Genomic DNA, 21,890 nt, shown 5'->3' on the forward strand with positions numbered 1-21,890 from the left:
TTTATAAAACTTAGTCAGCATGACCAGGAAGGATTCAGAATTCACACTCTTAGCAGTGGAAGTTGTAAAACATAACGAAATAATTTTTTTTACATATGAAATTTTATCATTTTTTCACTTACTAATGGCAGCATTTGTTGCTATAGGTACACTTTTCTTCATAAATAATACTTAAAGGTGTATGAAACTCTAGAATTTTCCAAATCTAAAAACTGTGGTAAAAATGAGGTAATTAACTACAAAATTTGTGTTTTTTTCTAAACATGAAGTTTAAAATACAGCAGCTCATTCGTTTTTTCATAAATTAAATAAATTCTAGAGTTTCATGCACCTGTAAATATGGTATGTATGATATGCAAAATTCATCGAAGAATCTCTCTAACTTATGAAGAAAAGTGTACCTGTAGCAACAAATGCAGCCATTAGTAAGTGAAAAAATGATGAATTTTCACACGCAAAAAATTTATTTTGTTATGTTTTCGAACTTCCACTGCAATGAGTGTGAATCCTGAATCCTTCCTGGTGATGCTGACAAAGTTTTATGAATTTATTTGTAAAAGTATAGACACTGGAAATTAAAATGTCCTGTGATGCCTCTCCTGCTCCAAGTCGGCCCGTTTGACGTCCCTTAAAAACTTGTACGGATGCTCTATCCACGGTTGTGTGTCTGTTTTCTGTTTGTCTTTAAGTTTTCGGACAGTCGTCTTCTGAAACCCTGTAGGTACTTCTGAATAAACACGCAGAGACCGTGCTGCTACGCATCCCTTTCAATAGATATGATGAGTTTGTACGCAGAAGGACCAAAGGCTAAAGACTGTAAGCGGAGCACATGGTCCTGACAGCATTCAGGACGTTAGCATTTCCCGTGAAAATGCTCTATTGACTGAGCTATTTAGGCACGACTGTCGACTCTCCCCGCACTGGTTTATTTCTGACAGTACCTCATCTCCTTTTTTCCAAACTTCACAGTTCTGCTGCATACCATCTCCTTCTTTCCAAACTTCACAGTTCTGCTGCATACTTGGTGGGACTCTTGGGTAAAAAGGTCATCTCAGAGAAACGGCTTGGTCATAGTCTGGGGGCTGTTTCCAGTATGAATGTTCGCTCTGCACGGAGTGCAGGCTTATTTGATACCTGCACAGGTTAAAACTGTGTACTGGACTGGATTAACTCAGCTGGAAGACCATTTATCATTTTGAAGAGAATGTTACACTGAAGCGTTTGAGGATGGTAACTGATTTCCTTCACATTTATTAATTGCTTACAGGAACTCCCCTGCTCTCCCTTCTCCCCTCTGGTGATGTCCTTTGTTGATGGGGAGGAAACACTGAATTTCTCCAAGAAATTTATTCGAGCGGGACGCAATAATTCGGCACGTTTTAGTAAACGTGACATTTCTGTCAGTGAAAATTTAGGTTTTACCACCAGAGGAGAGCTGGGAAAGTGGCAATATAATTTTGTCTTCTTTTAGATTCCACTGTTTCTCTTGCTGTACGAGTGTTGCTTCCAAGTTGCGCTTATCGCTGAGCAAGATTCCTGGTTTTCAGCTGGGGCTGTTCGCGCACCCAATCTTCAGCTCCTCTGGTGACTACCCTGCAGTGGTGCGCGAGAGGGTGGACGCAAACAGCATAGGAGAGGGTAGACCGCGCTCCAGGCTGCCCAGCTTCACGCCAGAGGAGGTTGAAAGCATAAGGGGTAAGTGAGGCTTACATCGCTTCAAGTGTGCCACACCGCTGAACAGAGCAAAGGCGACTGGACCTGATGGGACATTTACACTATCTAATCACAAGTAGCTGGACACCTATTAGTGGATACTAACACGGAGTGTAGCCACCCGTCGCCATTATGACAGCTTGAATTCTGCTGGGTTACTTTCCTTGGTGTGTCTGAGTGTCTGTGGAGGAATGGAACCCCATTCTTTCTCAAGAAACGGAACCAGAGGAGGTTGGGATGCACAACGCCGGAATCTGGAGCAAAGTCGACTTTCCGACACATCCCAAAGGTGTTCCATTGGGTTCAGGTGGGGACTGTGGACAGGCCAGTCCATTTCAGCAATGTTATTGTCCGCAAACTATTGCTTCACAGAAGCTCTTTAGGACAGTGCGCATGTTCATGTTGCTACAAGCAGTCATATTCATCGAACTGTTCTTCTACTAGATGTAGTGCACAAAGCTGTAAAATGTGTCAAAATCCTTCCTCATTTAGTGTTTTCTTAACAACACCACCTCCTCCGTACTTCACTGTTGGCATTACACATGCTGGTAAGTAAAGTTCTCCAGGCATTCGCCAAACCTACACCCTTCCATTGGATTACCACAGGATATAGCGGGACACCTGACTCCAGAATCACACGTTCACTCGTTTCCATACATCTACCGTTCAGCGGCGTCGCTGTTTACACCATCTCAAACGTCGCTCAGTATTGGCTACAGAAATGTGTAGGTTACGAGGAGCTTCTCGAGCATCGTACTCCATCCTTTTTAATTCCGTCCTCACAGTCATTGTGCTATATGGACTGCCGGTAGCACTTTGGAACCCCTAGTGACTCCTTCCGCTTTACAACCAACCTTCACAATGCTCGACACTCGCTGTCAGCCTGGACTTGGTTTTGCTGTGGCTGTTTCTTTGTGTTTCTACTTCACGGTCACATCACCAGCTTTAGAATGTCTGAAATGTCCCAGATGGATTTCTTATTCAAGAGATGAAAATGAAATGGCGTGTACCGAGGGCCTCCCGGCGGGTAGACCCGATCGCCTGGTGCAAGTCTTTCGAAGTGACGCCACTTCGGTGACTTGCCCGTCGATGAGGATGAAATGATGATGATGAAGGCGACACAAAAACCCAGTCCCTGAGCGGAGAAAATCTCCAACCCAGCCGGGAATCGAACATGGGCCGCCTGGCATGACAAGCCCGTGCGCCATCCACTCAGCTACGGTGGCCTACATTCAAGTGATATATAATGATTAGTCCAGATTCGAAGTCGCTGAGCTCTCCTACAGACCCATTCTGCTGTTACTACTTCTTAAGCGACAACACAAAACTCCCCTACTCCATTTATTCTGGTGCGTCCGCCTCTCGTGACATCTAGTGGTCAATTCCGCATTACAAAGGGGTGCCGCATACTTCTGGCCAGGTAGAGTATGCGATTCTACACAGAGTATGCGAAAGAAATTAGTCGACTTAGAAGCTGTCTACCACAGGTCGTTGGAGGAACGAAGGGTTTCATCACACTGAACGTCATTCCCGTTTTAAAGAAGGGTCGTCAAACACGTGCACAGCTATAGGCATATATCACCGACACCATCATATTGTAAAACATTGGATAGCGCTTTATGCTTGCGTCTTATGGCCTTTCTGGAGACCGAAAATCTCTTCTCTAGGAATCCAAATGGGTTCCGAAAACAACGATCGTGTGAAACCCAGCTCGCTCTATGCACCCACGAGACTCAAGAGGCAGTAGTTACTGAAGCCCAGGTTGAGGCCGTGCTCATTAACTTCTGGAAGGCGTTTGATGCAGTTCTGTAGTGTTGCACAACGAACAAAGTGCGGTATGTCACATCAGTTTTGTGACTGGATTAAGATTTTCTAGCAAATAGAACTCAGAATGTCATTCTTAAAGAGGAGACATCGTAAGATGTAAAATTAATTTAGGGTGTGTCCCTAGGACGTCTTACAGTACCGTTGCTGTCCACAGTACATGTATATAACCTAATGGATAACGGCAAAGGCCCGTGAAGCTGTTAGCGGTCGACGCTGTTGTTTATAGACAAGTCTTAGAGTTAGTAAATTGCAGCGAAATGCAGAAAGATATGCAGAGGATTTACGCTTGGGGTGGGGACGGGCAGTTGACCCAGATCATAACAAACGTGACGTATTGCTCATTAAGAAGCAGCTAGCACTTGTAACTGCATGGTTGCACGATTGTCGAGCAGTTTCTAGAAGCAGTCAAATCCATTACACATCTAGGAGTATGCGAACGGAGCGATTTAAAATGTAACTACCACTCAAACTAATCGTGGGAACGGCACATCACATATTGAGATTCATTGGGAGGAATTTTCAAGTAGTCCACACACGAAGGAGGTAGCTTGCAAAACCCTCGCACGGCCCCTCCCGCCGGAAGTTCGAGTCCTCCCTCGGGCCTGTGTGTGTGTGTGTGTGTGTGTGTGTGTGTGTGTATGCGCGCGCGCGCGCGTGTCTCTGTGTGTGTGTGTGTTGTTTTTAGCGTAAGTTGGTTTAAGTAGTGTGTAAGTCTAGGAACCGATGACCTCAGCAGTTTCGTCCCATAACAATTCACACAAACATTTGCAAAACCCTCGTTCGACCGAAACTTGAGTATTGCTGCTCAGTCTGTGACCGCTGCTAGATACGATTGATAGAGGCACCGGAGAATATCGAAAGACGAGCAGCGTGGTAAGTCAGAGTTTCGTAATAGCGAAAGGATCAGTCAGATGCCTTCCATTTCCAGTGGCTGATGCTACTAGAGAGGCATTGTGGATCAAGGAGTGGTTTACTGTTAAAAGTCTGAGTGCGTACGTTCCTAGAGAAGCGGACCAATATATTACTTCCTCCCACGTATATCTCGGGAGCATACCACGAAAGTAAAATTAGACAGACGTGAGCTCATAGGGAGGCTTAACAACAATCGATCTTCCTGTGCGATCATTCGGTACTGGAACGGGAAAGGGGGAAATACGCAGTGGTACACACAAGTAGCTTCGGTCACACAGCATAAGGTGGCTTGCGCAGTACGAATGTAGATGTAGATGTGAAAGGTTCGAACAAGAAGTTTGGGACTAATTTGCATGGGCGTACGCAGTACACAGTGAGAATCAAGTTGGAAGTAAGGAAAGGAGATTAGTCTTTAACGCTTCGTCGAAGAAGACGTCATTAGGCTGATGACGTTGATTTAGAGAATTGATGGTTCCCATAAAATCCTATGCTTCTGAAAGTATTGTACTCACAGTCTGCAGCAGGAACTGACGATTTCAAGGTGAACTCGTAACTCAGTAATCCTTGAAACAGTGAGATACCGAGAAACACCCCACATGAGAATTCATTGCAATTATGATATTAGTAATATCATTTTGAAAAAGTATGCATCCTAAGTAACACATCAACTCAACGATATGGGGCTGTGGAGTCATTGCATAAATTAATGAGTGATAAAATTGCGTAGCTGACGTATTAGAACGAAGAGATTGCTCTATGTCAACCCCGAATTGTTCACATTTCCACGAGACTGTGATGTCGTCAGACCTCGTACAGCCTGTCAGCGTGACTGTTGACGGTAGGGGCTTAAACTCCGAGGTTGTGCGGGCACTGAGAGTTATAACATGCCACTATGTCTAGTAGCTGCGGTCTGAGTCTGCTAAGTCGACAACGGCCGGGAGACCGTTGCGCTACGCTCCTGAATACCGCATCTCGATTAATCCACTGGCTGAGGAAGACTCGGCAGTCAGTCGGGGCCAAATGACCCGTCTATGGCCAGGACGTCGGTGCTTTCACTTTGCCTGGACTAAAGCGTACCGTCAGTATCGACACCGGGGAAAATCGACGTTGCCAGAGTCAGTTGCCATGGGTCACAACTCGAGTACAGCTATCGCCGTGGACTATGGAGCTTTGTAAAAATGCAATAACGGGCCACAGAGCAGCAAGTTACTCTCCAGTTCAGCGCTGGCCAACCCAAACCAGCCTGCTCCAGATTCTTTCTATTATGTGCAGGACTGAGGCCTGCAGACGCGTGGACAGTCTGAGTGGACCACAAGCGGCTGCAGTGTACGAGAGAAAGAGACAGAGAGAGAGAGAGAGAAAGAGAAGTATTAGCTGCTTGTGTCGACGGAAAACTTACTTGCGCTCGATACTGGAAGAATAGAGGCTGAATAGATTGGCACACCTGTCCATTAACCGCCATATTATTATGAACCCTGTTGCTAAAACTGACAGTTTCATTCGATCCCCAAGATGACCTGATTTTACTTTGTTAACTTCTAGTATTTTCTTTGAATTTTTCGAAATATTTGCCTTTCTATTGCTTATTGCACTGAAGCGCCGAAGAAATAACGGGGGAGAGGGGGAGGTGCCCCAGGGATCAGTGTTGGGGCTATTCATGTTCCTTATTTATATAAACGATATGCCCTCTAGCATTACAGGTAACTCTAAAATATTTCCGTTTGCAGATGACACTAGGTTGGTAGTAAAGGATGTTGTGTGCAACATTAGCTCGGTTTCAAACAGTGCAGTTCGTGACATAAGTTCATGGCTTTTTGAAAATAAACTAATGCTAAATCACATAAGGCTCAGTTTTTACAGTTTCTAACACATAATTGAACGAAACCCGACGTTTTAATTTCACAAAATGGGCATATGATTAGTGAAACTGAACAGTTCAGATTTCTAGGTGTTCAGATAGATAGTAAACTGTCGTGGAAAGCACATGTTCAGGATCTTGTTCAAAGACTTAATGGTGCCATTCTTACTATTCAAACGATATCTGAAGTAAGTGGTCGTTCGACGCGAAAGTTTGTCTACTTTGCTTATTTTCATTCGCTTATGTCGTGTGGTATTATACACTCCTGGAAATTGAAATAAGAACACCGTGAATTCATTGTCCCAGGAAGGGGAAACTTTATTGACACATTCCTGGGGTCAGATACATCACATGATCACACTGACAGAACCACAGGCACATAGACACAGGCAACAGAGCATGCACAATGTCGGCACTAGTACAGTGTATATCCACCTTTCGCAGCAATGCAGGCTGCTATTCTCCCATGGAGACGATCGTAGAGATGCTGGATGTAGTCCTGTGGAACGGCTTGCCATGCCATTTCCACCTGGCGCCTCAGTTGGACCAGCGTTCGTGCTGGACGTGCAGACCGCGTGAGACGACGCTTCATCCAGTCCCAAACATGCTCAATGGGGGACAGATCCGGAGATCTTGCTGGCCAGGGTAGTTGACTTACACCTTCTAGAGCACGTTGGGTGCCACGGGATACATGCGGACGTGCATTGTCCTGTTGGAACAGCAAGTTCCCTTGCCTGTCTAGGAATGGTAGAACGATGGGTTCGATGACGGTTTGGATGTACCGTGCACTATTCAGTGTCCCCTCGACGATCACCAGTGGTGTACGGCCAGTGTAGGAGATCGCTCCCCACACCATGATGCCGGGTGTTGCCCCTGTGTGCCTCGGTCGTATGCAGTCCTGATTGTGGCGCTCACCTGCACGGCGCCAAACACGCATACGACCATCATTGGCACCAAGGCAGAAGCGACTCTCATCGCTGAAGACGACACGTCTCCATTCGTCCCTCCATTCACGCCTGTCGCGACACCACTGGAGGCGGGCTGCACGATGTTGGGGCGTGAGCGGAAGACGGCCTAACGGTGTGCGGGACCGTAGCCCAGCTTCATGGAGACGGTTGCGAATGGTCCTCGCCGATACCCCAGGAGCAACAGTGTCCCTAATTTGCTGGGAAGTGGCGGTGCGGTCCCCTACGGCACTGCGTAGGATCCTACGGTCTTGGGGTGCATCCGTGCGTCGCTGCGGTCCGGTCCCAGGTCGACGGGCACGTGCACCTTCCGCCGACCACTGGCGACAACATCGATGTACTGTGGAGACCTCACGCCCCACGTGTTGAGCAATTCGGCGGTACGTCCACCCGGCCTCCCGCATGCCCACTATACGCCCTCGCTCAAAGTCCGTCAACTGCACATACGGTTCACGTCCACGCTGTCGCGGCATGCTACCAGTGTTAAAGACTGCGATGGAGCTCCGTATGCCACGGCAAACTGGCTGACACTGACGGCGGCGGTGCTCAAATGCTGCGCAGCTAGCGCCATTCGACGGCCAACACCGCGGTTCCTGGTGTGTCCGCTGTGCCGTGCGTGTGATCATTGCTTGTACAGCCCTCTCGCAGTGTCCGGAGCAAGTATGGTGGGTCTGACACACCGGTGTCAATGTGTTCTTTTTTCCATTTCCAGGAGTGTATTTTAGGGTAACTCTTCCCATTCTAAAAGGATATTTTTGGCTCAGAAAGCCGCGGATCGGGCTGGTGTTAAGTTCGCAAACCTCTTTTCGACCCCTGTTCACTAGTCTGGGTATTTTGACATTGACCTCTCAATATATATATTCTTTACTGTCATTTCTTGTTAACAATATCAGCTTATTCCAAAGAATAAGCAGCTTTCACTCAGTTAATACTCAGCAGAAATCCAACCTGCTTTTGGATCGAACTTGCTTAACTCTTGTGCAGAAAGGTGTGCAATATACTGCTGCATCCATTTTCAATAAGCTACCACAAGAATTCAAAAATCTTAGCAATAATCCACGCGTTTTCAAATTGAAACTGCAGAGGTTCCTCAGGGGTCACTCTGTCTATTCTGTTGAGGAGTTCCTTCAAAAATTAAGCTGATTCTTATATTATATTGTTGACTCTGTTTACTGAAACTTAAGGCTTGACTTTTTTTGGGTTCATAAACATTTTATTGTTATCTGTTATTACTTTTATGTTGCAATTTCATGTACTGACACGTTCCATGACCTTGGAGATTTGCTCCTCAATTTGGACCTATGAAACTTGACGTGTAAATAAGTAAAAAACTGTTATGGGCTTGCGTATTCAAATACAGAGATATGTAAATAGGCAGAATACTGCGCTGCGGTCGGCAAAGCCTATATATGACAAAGAGTGCCTAGCGCAGTTGTCAAATCGGTTATTGCTGCTACAATGGCGGGTTATGAAGATTTAAGTGAGATTGACCGTGGCGTTATACTCGGCGCACGATCGATGAGACACAGCATCTCCGAGGTATCGATGAAGTGGGGATTTTCCCGTACGGACATTTCAAGAGTGTACCATGAATATTAGAAATCCGGTAAAACATCAAATCTCCGACACCGCTGCGGCAGGAAAAAGATGCTGCAAGAACGGGACCAACGACGCCTGAAGAGAATCGTTCAACGTGACAGAAGTGCAACCTTCCGCAAATTGCTGCAGATTTCAATGTTTGGCCATCAACAAGTGTCAGCCTGCGAACCATTCAACGAAACATCATCGATATGGGCTTTCGGAGCCGAATGCCCACTCGTGTCCCCTTGATGACTGCACGACACAAAGCTTTACGCCTCGCCTGGGCCCGTCAACACCGACATTGGACTGTTGATGACTGGAAACATGTTGCCAGGTCGGACGAGTCTCGTTTCAAACTGTATCAAGAGGATGGATGTGTACGGGTATGGAGACACCCTCATTAATCCATGGACCCTGCATGTCAGCAGGGAACTGTTCAAGCTGGTGGAGGCTCTGTAATGGTTTGGGACTTGTGCAGCTGTAATGATAGGGGACTCATGATACCTCTAGATACGACTCTGACAGTGACACATACGTAAGCATCCTGTCTGATCGCGTGAATCCATTTATGTCTATTGTGCGTTCCGACGGACCGGGCAATTCCAACAGGACAATGCGTCACCCCACACGTCCAGAATTGCTATAGACTGGCTTCAGGAACACTCTTCCGAGTTTAAACCCTTCCGCTGGTCACCAGATTCCCCAGACATGAACATTATTGAGCATATCTGGGATGCCTTGCAACGTGATGTTCAGAAGAGATTTCCACCCCCTCGTACGCTTACGAATTTACGGACAGCCCTGCAGGATTCATGGTTTCAGTTTCCTCCAGCACTACTTCAGACATTAGTTGAGTCCATGCCACGTCGTGTTTCGGCACTTCTGCCTGCTTGCGGGGGCCCTCCGTGATATTAGGCAGCTGTACCAGTTTCTTTGGCTCTCCATTGTGTGTTAGACTGATACTTCAGTAACCATGCTGTAAATTAAATAAACATTCATGTAATAGTTTTGCGAAAATGTGAGTTAGTGATGAGTTTGTAGATCATTTAAGGCAAATGAAAACAGCAAATCAATTCTTGTCCGACTGTGTGATCGATTAAAAGGTTTATTCGAATCTGTATTTATATTATAATACAAAAAGTCACCCCCCCCCCCCCCCAAATTAATCCTGTGTGCGGGCCTGTACATGATACATCACTTTTACTAAGGTCAGTTGACAGAGTACGCCCGTGTACATGGTTTACAATGTGCGGTTGCAACAGTGCTGCGTTGTTGGCTGGGAGTTCCCGATGGACGGTTTGAGCCGCATTCCTGCATAACTGGCTTTCTACGCACAGTGGTCCCTTTTCTCTCAGTGAGTTTTGTGCTTCAAGTGTATATCAGTAAACCGCAGATTCTGTAAAGTAATCGAATTCTTATGTGTAAAACTACTTCAAACGTTGATTACAGATGAATTAATGTGTTTGACTTGAAGCATGTAAGCGAGAAAATTTAAGGAAGTTTTGAAATTGTGCTTAAAGTTTGTTAGAAGTCGCGAAGTGCTCCCATTATGAAACACTGGATGAGTATAATCTGGGTAATTTGCTCTCCATTTTAAGTAAAAGCTACTTTTTCATGCATTTCGATATGTATGACGTCATATTTCCCGAATTATGTGTCGTGTATTGATACAGTGGTACATTTGAATGTTGTCTGCAAACTGTGTTGAGAACAGTCGGCAGTAGAAGTAATAAACCAAAATGTCACGCCTAACGATGAAGTATGATTGCATAACAGTGAAAATGTATAAGGGGAAACCAAAATGTTTCCGTTCGAAGGCCGTACAGCCCAGAATCGATACGCAGATCAGGCAAAATCGCCATGAGCATTGAAACAACCATCCCACCGACACATCAGATTGAAGATAACCGTTTAGTAAACGTCAATGTCCTGCTGCATGAAGAAGTCCGTAACTACCTGCTACGCATCCTCATCCAACAGGAATCGTCGACCTTTGAAGGCCTTTCTTGAGGGACCGAGGGCGTGATAATCACATGGGGGGAGAGTAGAACTATAGGGCGGGCGCTCGAGTGTCTCCCACTTGAGTTGGCCTCCCAGATCGAAGAGCGTCTTGTGTCGAATTGCGACCAGCACGGAATCTGATTCACCACTTGACAACGCTGGTTTTGGACAGATCTCTTGCCCCATAGACATTCTTCATTCTCTGTTGGATATCTGTTGGTGGTTGTCCTCTGGTGGCCAGGAAGAAGAATGACAGATCTTCATTCATCATTCTCCTTTGGATGTCAACTCGTGTATGTCCACCGGCAGCCAAGGAAAAGATAACAGCACATTGCTTTTGTTTGGTCGCATTTGATAATAACGTCGTCATATTTAACGTCTCACATGCACGTCGGAATAAAAGAAATGGCACAGTAATCCCTTGCCTACAGGTCGGTGCTTATGTACCCACAGCAGGGACGCGCTACGTTGCATACTCGGTGTAACAAAATTGGGGACTACTGAGAGAGGGGATACAACCCGGTGGCTTTGACCAATGACGTCAGAATTTGCAAGAGATGAGTTATTACTCAGATTTAACAGGAAAGACGAGTGTTCATAAACAAAGGAATGCAGCAGAGAGAAAACAGGTGGTGGAGATAGGGTGGTACATTGATAGTGACCGGGCCAAGTATCTCACGAAATAGCATCAAACGAAAAAACTACAAAGAAGGAAACTCGTCTAGCTTGAAGGGAGAAACCAGATGGAGCTATGGTTGGCCCGCTAGATGGCGCTCCCATAGGTCAAACGGATATCAACTGCGTTTTTTAAAATAGGAACCCCCAATTTTTTTATTACATATTCGTGTTGTACGTAAAGAAATATGAATGTTTTAGTTGGACCACTTTTCTCGCTTTGTGATAGATGGCGCTGTAATAGTCACAAACGTATAACTACGTGGTATCACGTAACATTTCGGAGTGCGGACGGTATTTGCTTCGTGATACATTACCCGTGTTAAAATGGACTGTTTACCAATCGCGGAAAAGGCCGATGTCGTGTTGATGTGTGGATATTGTGATCAAAATGCCCAACGAGCGTGTGCTATGTATACTGCTCGGTGTCCTGGTCGACATCATCCAAGTATCCGGACAGGTCACCGGATAGTTACGTTATTTAAGGAAACAGGAAGTGTTCAGCCACATGCGAAACGTCAACCACGACCTGCAACAAATGATGATGCCCAAGCAGGTGTTTTAGCTGCTGTCGCGGCTAATCCGCACATTAGTAGCAGACAAATTGCGCGAGAATCGGGAATCTCAAGAACGTCGGTGTTGAGAATGCTACATCAACATCGATTGCACCCGTACCATATTTCTGTGCACCAGGAATTGCATGGCGACGACTTTGAACGTCGTGTACAGTTCTGCCACTGGGCACAAGAGAAATTACGGGATGATGACAGATATTTTGCACGCCTTCTACTTAGCGACGAAGCGTCCTTCACCAACAGCGGTAACGTAAACCGGCATAACATGCACTATTGGGCAACGGAAAATCCACGATGGCTGCGACAAGTGGAACATCAGCAACCTTGGTGGGTTAATGTATGGTGCGGCATTATGGGAGGAAGGATAATTGGCCCCCATTTTATCGATGGCAATCTAAATGGTGCAATGTATGCTGATTTCCTACGTAATGTTCTACTGATGTTACTACAACATGTTTTACTGCATGACACAATGGCGATGTACTTCCAACGTGATGAATGTCCGGCACATCGCTCGCGTGCGGTTGAAGCGGCATTGAATAGCATATTTCATGACACGTGGATTGGTCGTCGAAGCACCATACCATGGCCCGCACGTTCACCGGATCTGATGTCCCCGGATTTGTTTCTGCGGGGAAGTTGAAGAATATTTGCTATCGTGATCCGCCGACAACGCCTGACAACATGCGCCAGCGCATTGTCAATGCATGTGCAAACATTACGGAAGGCGAACTACTCGCTGTTGAGAGGAATGTCGTTACACTTATTTCCAAATGCATTGAGATTGACGGACATCATTTTGAGTATTTATTGCATTAATGTGGTATTTACAGGTAATCACGCTGTAACGGGATGCGTTCTCAGAAATGATAAGTTCACAAAGGTACATGTATCACATTGGAACAACCGAAATAAAATGTTCAAACGTACCTACGTTCTGTATTTTAATTTAAAAATCCTACCTGTTCCCAACTGTTCGTCTGAAATTGAGCCATATGTTTGTGACTATTACAGCGCCATCTATCACAAATCGAAAAAAGTGGTCCAACTAAAACATTCATATTTCTTTACGTACTACACGAATATGTAATAAAAAAAGGGGGTTCCTATTTTAAAAAACGCAGTTGATATCCGTTTGACCTATGGCAACTGCGGTATTTGTATTCTGTACTGCAGCTGACTAACCCATACTTAACGCAGAACAATATAATACAACAAAGAAATACAAGAAAATAAACAAATTCAGCACAACATAAAAATAAAAGACTAAACTTACCGTACGCAAACTCCTCCGCAAGAAACTAAAGCTCACCTTCAAACACGTCAAGAAGAATCACATACCCACATAAAAAGAAACACAACTTCACAAAAGAATACATACACACATACGTACAAATATATAAACCCTGAAGTTCACAGCTACTAAATGAAGTAAAATAATTAAAGAAATATGCACAGAAGGAAATTACCTGACATAAGAAAATGAAGAATGATGGAGCAACCACAAAAAATCCAAATCAATATTTTAATCATCCCGACCAAACCCACCCTTCTCCTTAATTATCAGTCCCCCCCCCCACCCCATCCTAACTTGAAATTAACTAACAAATGTTGGAGGATACATTTGCCCAACACGTTTAAGGAAACAGACGAGCGGTATGTATCGGGTACACTACGCCTCCATGAATATTCATCTAAACGGCTCTGTTCCCCAAATCCTTATATGAAGTAAAACTATTGGAAATAACTACAGAACCCTGTGCCACATGATCGTCAATTAATTTCACCAAAACTTTCTTCGTTCGATTAGACTTTAAAAGCTACATCATCACATTATGGATCTGAAATTACAGCCCACCAAACCCATAATCCCACCACATGTCCCCCCCCCCTGTTGTTCGTGTATGTAACCCCCCCTCCCCTCTCCCCCGCCCCCAAAGCCCTCTTTACTCTATATATTCCCCACAAACTTCCCTACAAAACGAATACCAGTCTAAAATGTTATGCTCACTCACACGACATTCATGCACACACAACCACACAGGTTATATCAAACACAACAGTATATAATTTCTATTATACCCCTCAAGGCCAGCTTCGATTTCTCAAACCATATTCCTCGTGTAATTGAGCGCCATAGTCGATCCTTGCTACGCCTCCATATGAATAAATCATGAGTACTACGAGCAGACACACTTATCAGGCCCATATGTTCGCCGTAGTCACGACATCGAACGTAATCAGCAAGAAGACCAGACATTTGCTAAAATCGAATGGTTGCCATCATGTCTACCCCCAAAACCCGCTTTAAGTCTTATATATTAATGGGAATAGAGGAATTCATACCTACAAACAAAAATCAAAAACTAAAAGTCCTTCTAAATGAAAAACCATTCTCGAAAATTATTTCAAACTCACTAAGAATGAAATTAAATACCGAATGAATTGGAAAGAACCAATATTTAAATTAACTCAAACGAAAAAATCTTACGCAATATCTAGCGCTGTCTTTAGCACATTTATTTCAATATACAATGGCGCTTATCCACGGCAGAGAACAGATTTATTATTATGACTCGAAAGTAAAAACATCGGTGGGGCATTCTGTTTTTTCTTCATCTGCTTGTGAGGAATGTGTCCTGCAATTTGCGCCTACATTTTTGTTACACCCTGTATGCAATGTGTCAACACCATCAACTGGAAACTTTTTGATCGTCGCTTCTGGTAAACGATAAACTTTTTTCTTTTCATTATTTTGTAGAATTTTCAGCGAGAAAATCTTTCGTAAAGATTTGAAATTATGTGTAAAGTCTGCTGGAAGTCGCTAAGTGCTCTCATTCTCAAATATTGCCTGAATACTTTCTGGGTATTGGTGGGCTACCACTTTCGCTGTCTCAAGACAAACGTACAGTATCTAACTGTAATATTTGTACTATTTTGTTGACTCAATAGATTATGACAGCATTTAAAATTTTTAAATTCTACATCTATCTCTACATATGTACTCCGCTAGGCACCAAGCGGTGAGTGGCGGAGGGGAGAATTCGCGCCAAAGTCATATTTCCCCTCCTCTGTTCCACTCGCGGATCGCGCGAGGGAAAAACGACTGTCTGAACGCCTCAGTACGAGCTCTAATTTCCCTTATCTTTGAATGGTGATCATTGCGTGATTTGAAAGTTGGTGGTAATAATATATGCCCTACATCCTCGGCGAAGATCGGATTTCGGAATTTAGTGAGCAGCCCCTTCCGTTTAGCGCGTCGTCTATCTGCAAGTGTGTCCCACTTCAAACTTTCTATGAGATTTGTAACGCTATCTCGATGGCTAAATGTACCAGTCACGAATCTTGCCGGTCTTCTTTGGACCCTCTCAATCTCTTGAATCAGTCCCAATTGGTATGGGTCCCATACAGACGAACAATACTCTTAAGACTCGACGAACTAACGTATTGTAAGCAATTTCCTTTCTTGAAGGACTGCATCGCTTCAGGATTCTACCAATAAACCACAATCTAGAGTTCGCCTTGCCCGTCACTTGTGTAATATGATTATTCCATTTGAGATCATTTCGAATAGCCACACCCAGATACTTGACGGTTGTTACCGCTTCCAAAGACTGGGCATTTATTTTGTACTCGTAAATTAATGGGGATTTTCGCCTTGTTATACGCAGTAGGTTACACTTACTAATATTGAGCGATAACTGCCAGTCACTACAACAGGCATTTATTTTCTGCAAATCCTTATTTATTTGTTCACAACTTTCGTGTGATACTACTTTCCTGTAGACTACAGCATAATTGGCAAACAGTCTAATGCAGCTGCCAATACCATAAACCATATCGTTTATGTAAATCGTAAAAAGAAGCGGACCTATTACGCTGCCCTGGGGCACACCTGAAGTTACGCTTATTTCTGTTGAAGTCACCGCATTCAGGACGACATACTGCTCTCTGTCTGTTATAAAACTTTCTATCCAACCGCATATGTCATCGGATAGACCGTAAGCGCAAACTTTTTGGAGCAAGCGAGTGCGGAACTGAGTCGAACGCCTTTCGAAAGTCGAGAAATATGGCATCAACCTGGGAGCCGGTGTCTAGAGCCTGTTGTATATCATGCACAAAGAGGGCCAGCTGAGTCTCGCATTACCGCCTTTTCCTAAAACCGTGCTGGTTTCTGCAGATGAGCTTCTCAGAATCTAGAAAGGTCATTAAGTCTGAACACAAAATATGTTCCAAGATTCTACAAGAAATCGATGTCAGTGAAATTGGCCAGCAATTATGTGCATCCGATTTTCTACCCTTTTTATAGATTGCTATGACCTGGGCCTTCTTCTAGTCCCGTGGAACTTTCCGCTGTTCCAGTGATCTCTGACAGATGATGGATAAGAATGGTGCTATATTTGTAGCATAGTCAACATATAATCTTACAGAGATACCGTCTGGGCCAGATGCCTTCCTGGCGTCTAAGGATCTTAACTGTTTTACAATCCCAGATACACTAAACACTATGTCGGCCATCCTTGCGTTTGTTCGACAAATGAAAGGGTGAATGATGCTGCAGTCCTCTACCGTAAACGAGTCATATATCAATAGTTACACGAAATACTGGGAATCAACTTTTTGTTTCCCTTGCAGACCATTAGATAGGTAACCATCAACTAATACTGTATTCCCGATTTGTGGTTCAGTGATATAGATGTTGAGTCTAGGTGTGGCCTTATGTTGTTGTTATTTGGTGCTGAGAAAAGCGAGAGCATGAAATACCCTGCTGTTACATAATCTGTTGCTCTCGAATAGCACCAAGGGGGCTGCTTAGCTTAATGACATCATCTGACGGATGGATCATCAAGAGTGCCACGTCACTCCATGAGACATTGTACAAACGTTTGTAATTTAATTCAAGATTTCGACTCAAAGCATGGTGATCGGGAACTCAACACCACCACCTCTTCTCCCCTAGCCAGCCAAATATTGGAGGTAAGAAATTTTTTCATTAGTAGAATTACGACCACTAATCTCCGAGGTGTGCACCACTGCCCAGGAGTATGTTAATGCATTCTCTTTAATTCCATCAATGTGTACTTGATTTGCGTTATTTGGAAATCAAAAATCTATAAACATTTATTGCTGTCATGCACTCTTCTAATAATAAAAGTACCTTTGTGGATACGGTGGCTGGGTGGAGGCAACTTGAATGGAAAAGCTGGCAGTAAAGTGAGGCTCAAGTGTCCATTGAAAACGTTGCATCCTATCCCTTCATACATATGCTAAAAACAGTAATGAATAAAAAATACGGGTTTGGGAGAATGTAACACGGGAACTTGAATGTGATAGTAGCAGAAGGAACAGGAGATAGAATATTGAGAGAATATGGGCTTCGTAGTTGAAATAAGAAAAACTAATTGAGTTATGCAATAATGTCCAGCTAGTAAAAGCGAACACAACGATAAAAAATCACAAGAGGCGGAGACATACTTGGAAAAGATCTGGAAATATGGGAAGAAAGTACTTTTATTATATCATGGTTGGACAGAGATTCTGTAATCAGACATTGGATTTTAAGGCATACCCAGGAACAGATATTTCCTCAGACCAAAATTTAGTTATGATGAAGAGTAGTCTGAAGTTTGAAGTGATAGTCAGGAAGAATGAATATGGAAAGAAATGAGATGCTGAGGTACTGAGGAATGATGAGATGCATTTAAAATTATCTAAGGTTACAGATACAGCAATAATGAATACCACAGCAGGAAGATCAGTTGAAGAGGAATGGACACTATCAAAAACGACCATCAAAGAAATTGGACAAACATGTGTGGGTAGCAGAAGAAATACTTCAACTGAATGACGAAAGAAGGAAGTACAAAAATGTTCAGGGGTAGACAGGAATACACATCTGTTATGTATGTAAAGCAGAGTGTGTGTGTTTATGTCTCGGATTTGGTACAGAAACAGAAAGCTTTATGAGTATTAGTACTAGGGGATTTATAACCAACTAGCTCCAATAGGAGCAGAGATACAGGTCAAAACTAGTTTTTTTTCTAGCTCCTGGCATATTGGCTACCCTGCAAGACAGGCATGTTTTGTGGGAACATAGACCTGTCAAATCAACCTATTTTGCAGGGCAGCCTACATGCCAAAGGTCAAGAAACGATTTACTGGGTCCAAAACTGCAGGCTGCCCTGTGTGTTGTGTGTGTTGGAGTACTATTGGTCTGCTCTGTTGAGCTGCTTTGCATGGCAGCCAAATGATTTTCAAACCCCTAATAAGTTGCCTCCTTTGCATAACTGGTGTGATACGCGAGTAGAATTGGCCTGCTTTATTGAACTATATTGCAAGGGATACATGCGCCAATGAGCATGGCTGGAGCAGGTTGGGATGGACAGAATATGTATAGATGGGGAGGAGGAAATGGACAGAGAGAGGGGAAGAGGGGGAGATGCAAGGGCTACACATGCCAGTGATTATGGCTGGAGACAGATTGAGATGGATTGGAGAGGGAATGGAGAGAGTGAGGGGGAGGAGGAAATGGGCAGAGAGAGGGAAGGAGGGGGAAATGCATGAGGCAAGTGGAAGGTGTAGAGGGTAGTGGGTAAGTGGAGAAGGAAGAGCAAGAGGTGGAGGTGGAAAGAGAGAGGGAGGAATATACGTCAGAGGGAGGAGGAGGAAGATATGGTCAGAGAGAGAGAGGGTGGAGAGGTAAGAGGAGATGAAAGGACAGAGAGAGTGGAGGTAGATCGCGATAGACAGATACACGTGGGAGAATGACGTGGAGAGATGGAAGGAGGAAGAAGTGGATACAGAGAGGGTGAGGAGGAGGTGTGTTCCATATATGTGTGAAACGCATACGTGGGTGTAGCCAAGGGAACAAAGGCTACAGGAATGAAATAAATAGGAAGTGTAGGGAAGCAAACGCGAAATGGCTGCATGAAAAATATGTAGATATCGAAAAAGAAATGATCGTCAGGAGTACTGATTCAGCTTATAGAAAAATCAAAACAATCTTTGGTGGAATTAAAAGCAATGGCGTCAACATTAAGAACGAAGCGAACATTCCAATATTCAACGCAGAGGAGAGAGAAGATAGGAGGAAAGAATACAATGAAGGCCTCTATAAGGGGGACGGCTCGTCTCATGAAGTCACTGAAGAAGAAATGGGTGTCGATATGGAAGACATAGGGGTTCGAGGATTAGAGTCAGGCTTTAATAGAGCATTGGAAGAAATAGTATCCAATAAAGCAGAAAGTACAGACAACATTCCCTCGGAATTTCTAAAAACATTGGGGGAAGCTGTAACCAAACTTCCATTCAAGCTGATGTATAGAATCTATGAGCCTGGAGACGCACCATCAGACTTTCGGAAAAACAGCATTCATGGAATTCAGGAGATGGCAATAGCACTTAAGTGTGAGAAATATCGCAGTCAGCTACGCAGTAGACGCAGACACCTTATGCATTCAAGTAGTTAACAAGATAACATACAGAACAATGGAAACCAAAACTAAGGATCGGTCAGTTTGCCTTTAGGAAACATAAAAGCACAAAAGAGGCACTTCATAACGGAAGCAAGAGTTAGGAAGAATCAAGACACTGTCATACAATTTGTCGATTTATAATAAGTGTACGAGAATGTAAAATGGTGCAAAAAGCTCTAAATTCTGAAAAAATGGGAATAAGCCATAGAGAAAGACGGGTACTATACAACGTGAACAAAGACCAAGAGGAAACAATAAAAACGAAAAATCAAGACCGAAATGCCCGGACTATAAACGGTGTAACACAGGAATGCAACTTTAGCCTTTGCTGTTCAAGAAATATTAACGGAAATGAAAGTTTAAACAGTGGGATTAAAATTGAGAGTAAGTGGACATTAAAGGTAAGTGAAAGTGAAGAAGAATTGCAGGACCAGCTGAATGGATTGAACAGTGTAATGAGTGCAGAATACGGATTGAGAGTAAACCGAAGAAAGACGAAAGTAATGAGGAGTAGCAGAAATGAGATTAGTGATAAACTGAACATCAAACTTGGTGACCATGAAGTAGTCGAGGTTAAGGAATTGTTCTATCTTAGAAGCAAAATAACACATGATGGATCATACAACGAGGTCATAGTAAACAGACAGTCGGAAATAAAGAGGGCATCTGTGGCCCAAAGAAGTCTGTTAGTATCAAACATATATCTTAACTAGCTCAACACCTGCTGCTTCCCTCGCGTGGACTGCAAAGACTTTCTTTTGTTTTTCTTTAATCGAATTTATATGTTATTATGACCTTTGCTCAGATGAAAATCTATAAATTATAAAAGACTGAGCATTTACATGGCGCCCAGTCTTTGCATAATTAAAGTATTCCATGGGTTTAATTTAACTTCATATAACGAGTTAAAAAAGAAATACGTAAATCGGATAAGTGGTTCTATAGTAATTATTGGCACCAGTACAGCCTGTACTGAATTCTCTCATTTCAAACGAGCTTTATTGTACATGGAATAGAATTTAAACGTTATATCTATCTTGTCTTCAGTAATGGTTAGTTTGTGTAGTAACTGGAACATAAATAATTTTATTGCCATATATTACGTCTACTTAAAAATTAGTGTATTGAAGATACATTTCTTTTTCTAGGCAATTCTGATAAAGCTGAATTGTCGAGCTGATTGTTAGACACCTTTCTTTGACTTAGTTCACAAATTGCAACACTTTCTAAACTTTTCACGTTAATTAAGGGCATGGAAACATGATCTTTTCGAATGTACGAGTACCTCTAACCACTCATCTTTCATAATGAAATATTTTCGTAATACTTTTGGTCCCATATTTCACTCGCTTAGGTGCTGAGTTTCCAAAAAACGCTGAAAGACATACATTTTTATTTCTGTCCGACAAATAAAATATCAATTTTCGTAGTTATAGCTTAAAAAATCCTCTTCATAGTGACACATGGCGTTACGCAAAGCTGCAGTCTCGTAGCCAAGCTGGCCTGTATATTGGATGTGTCAGGCCGCGACACACGGGTTGTCCGGGTTCAAACCTGCAACATGCGAGACTCTAGACTCGATAGTGTGACACTGGACTCGCATTCAGCAACAGTAGTTTCAAAACCCCGCCTGGCCACTCAGCTTTTTGTTAACGATGGTGTCTCTGTATCGATGAAAAACATTCATGGGGCAGTTCGTTTGAAAGAAGCACAGTCGAATTTCTTCCCTACCATTGAACTGTCCAAATTTGTGTTCCGTTTTTAACAACTTCGACGGGACAATAAACTCTACTCTTCGTTTTTTTTTTCTTTCGCCATTTGGGTGCTTCTATCCAATATGCGCAGCGAGCGAACATGCCAGTGATCAGAACGCATTGCTTCAGGCAAGGTTTCGTCTCATTCACTCTTCACATTATTCAGGAATCAGACGGTACGTTAAACGATCTTGGAGCTTCTAAGGCGTTAATAGCCTTGAAATTGAGCGTTCTAAACACAAGCCAACCAATCTGGAAGCTTTTTGCTTGTAGTTAATACTACGGTCAAGCCATGAGATGTGTGCTGTGAGAGAGGCGATGGCTACGGTAAGAGGAAAGTGCCCTATGTGTATGCGCAACATGACGTGCACAGTCGTAACGGCAAAAATCACGTGTTTCACTGTTAGTGTGGTAAGTGGGCAATGGTGGTAGTTCAGGCTGATCTGCCTACAAGCTGCTGCGACTTTTCCTGGCGTGTGTGTGGTACTTTCACTCAAACACTCTGATGAACAAAAACATTATGACACCTACTCAATAGCCGGCCGAAGTGGCCG

The 21,890-nt window shown here is 43.6% G+C and overlaps 1 protein-coding gene across 1 annotated transcript in view; it reads left to right on the top strand.

The window, feature by feature from the left end:
* LOC126413029 (myrosinase 1-like) overlaps positions 1-21,890 on the top strand; it is a 113,756-nt gene that overhangs the window by 59,328 nt on the left and 32,538 nt on the right. The window contains exon 6 of the mRNA XM_050082923.1: positions 1,548-1,695. Within this exon, the coding sequence (XP_049938880.1) occupies positions 1,548-1,695 (148 nt within the window). The remainder of the gene's footprint in view (positions 1-1,547; positions 1,696-21,890) is intronic.

The sequence above is a fragment of the Schistocerca serialis genome, chromosome 7 (genome assembly GCF_023864345.2).
Source record: "Schistocerca serialis cubense isolate TAMUIC-IGC-003099 chromosome 7, iqSchSeri2.2, whole genome shotgun sequence".
Lineage (NCBI taxonomy): Eukaryota > Metazoa > Arthropoda > Insecta > Orthoptera > Acrididae > Schistocerca > Schistocerca serialis.